The sequence below is a fragment of the Herpailurus yagouaroundi genome, unplaced genomic scaffold (assembly GCF_014898765.1).
Source record: "Herpailurus yagouaroundi ecotype Mexico unplaced genomic scaffold, PumYag 63451, whole genome shotgun sequence".
Lineage (NCBI taxonomy): Eukaryota > Metazoa > Chordata > Mammalia > Carnivora > Felidae > Herpailurus > Herpailurus yagouaroundi.
The window spans coordinates 1-2,861 of NW_024416975.1; the positions used below are offsets into that span (position 1 = coordinate 1).

The window sequence follows — 2,861 nt, forward strand, 5'->3', positions numbered from 1 at the left end:
AGGCCGAGATGACTTCCAAGGAGGACGGCAAGGCGGCGCCGGGGGAAGAGCGGCGGCGCAGCCCGCTGGATCACCTGCCGCCGCCCGCCAACTCCAACAAGCCGCTGACTCCGTTCAGCATCGAGGACATCCTCAACAAGCCGTCTGTGCGGAGAAGTTACTCGCTGTGCGGGGCGGCGCACCTGCTGGCGGCGGCGGACAAGCACGCGCCGGGCGGCTTGCCCCTGGCGGGCCGCGCGCTGCTCTCGCAGACCTCGCCGCTGTGCGCGCTGGAGGAGCTCGCCAGCAAGACCTTTAAGGGGCTGGAGGTCAGCGTCCTGCAGGCAGCTGAAGGTAGGCGCCGCCGCTGGGTTCCCTTGCGCCCACTACCCCACGCTCGGCTCCCTGTGCCCCACTCTTTGTGCCCTGTGCCTCTGCCCGCCTCCTCCTGCGCCTGCCGTCAGGGCCCTCCAGCCCAAGCCGCTGCCGCTGGGAGTGGAAAGGAGTGGGACAGGACCCAAACCCAATTTCCTAAGGGCCTCTGGATAGGCCAGAGTCGAGTGACCCAGGAGGGGTGGCGGGAACCCAAGATCTCTCCGCAGTTTGCCTGCTCTGCTTGGCTCCCTCCAGTTCCCGGTGGCCTGGGTGCTCCTTGCCCTGTTCCTGGGTTGTGGAATGGAGAACCTCTCAGCTAGGACCTTTCGGGTGGGGATAGAGTCATAGAGTCCGGCTGTTGGGAAGAGGTGTAAACCAACATTCACAGGGCAGTCAGGGCGACCCTGACTGGCTCCGTTGTGCTCTAGCGACCTCGGATCTTTCAAATCAACTCTTAGGTGGGGAGCAGGGACTGAAACAATTTTTTCCTAGAGACTTCCGGTAGACAAGAGTCGGGGGAAGGAGGTTTGCCAGAGAGGAGCCTTGCCCTAGTCCAGGAGGCCGAATCAAATCCGAGAAGGGAAGTGCAGCAGACTTCAGGCCCATAAGGCCTGGGTGGGGTGAGCGAGAGCCGGGGTGTGGTCTCCTCTCTCCTGGTGCAAGCCTATATTATGGTTTCCTCGCAGGCCGCGACGGGATGACCATCTTTGGGCAGCGACAGACCCCTAAGAAGCGGCGAAAGTCTCGAACAGCCTTCACCAACCACCAGATCTACGAGTTGGAGAAGCGTTTCCTCTACCAGAAGTACCTGTCCCCCGCCGATCGCGACCAAATCGCGCAGCAGCTGGGCCTCACCAACGCTCAAGTCATCACCTGGTTCCAGAATCGGCGCGCCAAGCTCAAGCGGGACCTGGAGGAGATGAAGGCCGACGTGGAGTCCGCCAAGAAACTGGGCCCCAGCGGGCAGATGGACATCGTGGCGCTGGCCGAACTCGAGCAGAACTCGGAGGCCGCGGGCGGCGGTGGCGGCGGCTGCGGCAGGGCCAAGTCTAGGCCTGGCTCTCCGGCGCTCCCTCCAGGCGCCCCGCAGGCCCCGGGCGCCGGGCCCCTGCAGCTCTCGCCCGCCTCCCCGCTCACGGACCAGCCGGCCAGCAGCCAGGACTGCTCAGAGGACGAGGAAGACGAAGAGATCGACGTGGACGATTGAGCGGCGCCCGGGATCTTCCACCGCGCCGGGCCCCTAGCGCCCGTCTGCCCGCCGCCTCCCGGACCGCCGAGGGGAGCTGGGACCTCCTCTGCAACTCCCGCCTTCTTCCCTGTCTCCGGCCCGGACTCAGCTCCCGGCAGCCGCCTCCTCCCTCTCGAAGCAATAAACCCGGGCTGGCCGGCCGGGCCGGCCGCCGCGCGCGGCCTCCGCCGCCCCGGGAGCCCTTGCCGTGCAATTCTGTATGGCTCCTGTATAAATATTTAAACCTATATAGCGGGTTCTTCCCACCTCAGCCTGACTTTTTTTCTTTCTTTCTTTCTTTTATTTTTTAAAATCTCGGAGATTTCCATGTTTTCAAAGCTCTCAGGCTGCCGGGTTTGCTGAGGGTGAGGCAGTATCGAGGGTAACGAACACTGAAGCCCGCGGTCCGGAGGAGGGGGCGCGCCCCGACTGTTTTGATTTTTCTCTGCATGTGGCGAATGCACTGGCCCTCTTCCTCCTCGCCTCCCTAGGCCTATTGCAGTTGACTTCTTTTATTTCCATCTGCCCCTTTTCCCCGCGTGGGAAGGGGCTGAGGGGGACAGCCGGGTCCTGACTTGCAAGTTTCAAATCGATCTCTTCTCTCCCCCCACCCCCGTCCCCAGAAGTCTGTTTTCGATGCCGGTTTCTGCCTCCCAATGTCCACTAACGCTATTTTTAAGATTCCTCCTTACCCTCTCTCGGTTTCCTTGGATTGACTGCTGGGGTCCGGGTCTTAGGGACAAAGCAGGGGGAAATCCAACCGATCAACCAACTAAAACAGAACCCAAAGCCCTAGAATTATTTTTTACTCTTTCTAGAATTTTTTTGCATGTGACAGAGACTAAGAGGAGGCCAACCTAAGCCCTCACCCCACCTCCTCCGCAGCTCTGGGTCTGTCTTGCAGGTCTCCAACGCCCCGCTCCTAGCTCGACTTGGCCAGACAAGGGTGACTCGATGAGGGTGGGTCCTGCGTGCCCCTTCCCTGCTCCTGCCCTCTCCTCTCCGGACTGTACCCAAGGCCTCTTTCTCCGATAAATAAAGTCTTTGCCATTTTACTAGAACCGGCGGTGACCGTGTCTCAATGAGTGGGCCCTATTCAGTGAAGCCGCGGCAGGCTCCGTGTCTCGCCGCTGCTCGTTGCCGGCTGCCCAGGCCTTGGAGCTTTGGAGGAGTTTCAGGGCAGGCGCGAGAATAAGGGGCCAGGGGAAAGCAGGAGGCGAAGGCGCCTCTTGCCCGCAAACACGCGGCAACTACCAAATTGGGGGTGGGGGCGAGGGAA

At 61.7% G+C, this 2,861-nt stretch overlaps 1 protein-coding gene across 1 annotated transcript; it reads left to right on the forward strand.

Annotated features, from left to right (window-relative positions):
* The first annotated feature begins 6 nt into the window (after window positions 1-6).
* On the forward strand, window positions 7-2,643 carry LBX1 (ladybird homeobox 1). The gene is made up of 2 exons (XM_040466582.1): window positions 7-333; window positions 1,041-2,643. Exons 1-2 carry the CDS (start codon window positions 9-11, stop codon window positions 1,559-1,561), a joined length of 846 nt encoding a protein of 281 aa, XP_040322516.1. The 5' UTR covers window positions 7-8; the 3' UTR covers window positions 1,562-2,643.
* The last annotated feature ends 218 nt before the right edge of the window (window positions 2,644-2,861 follow it).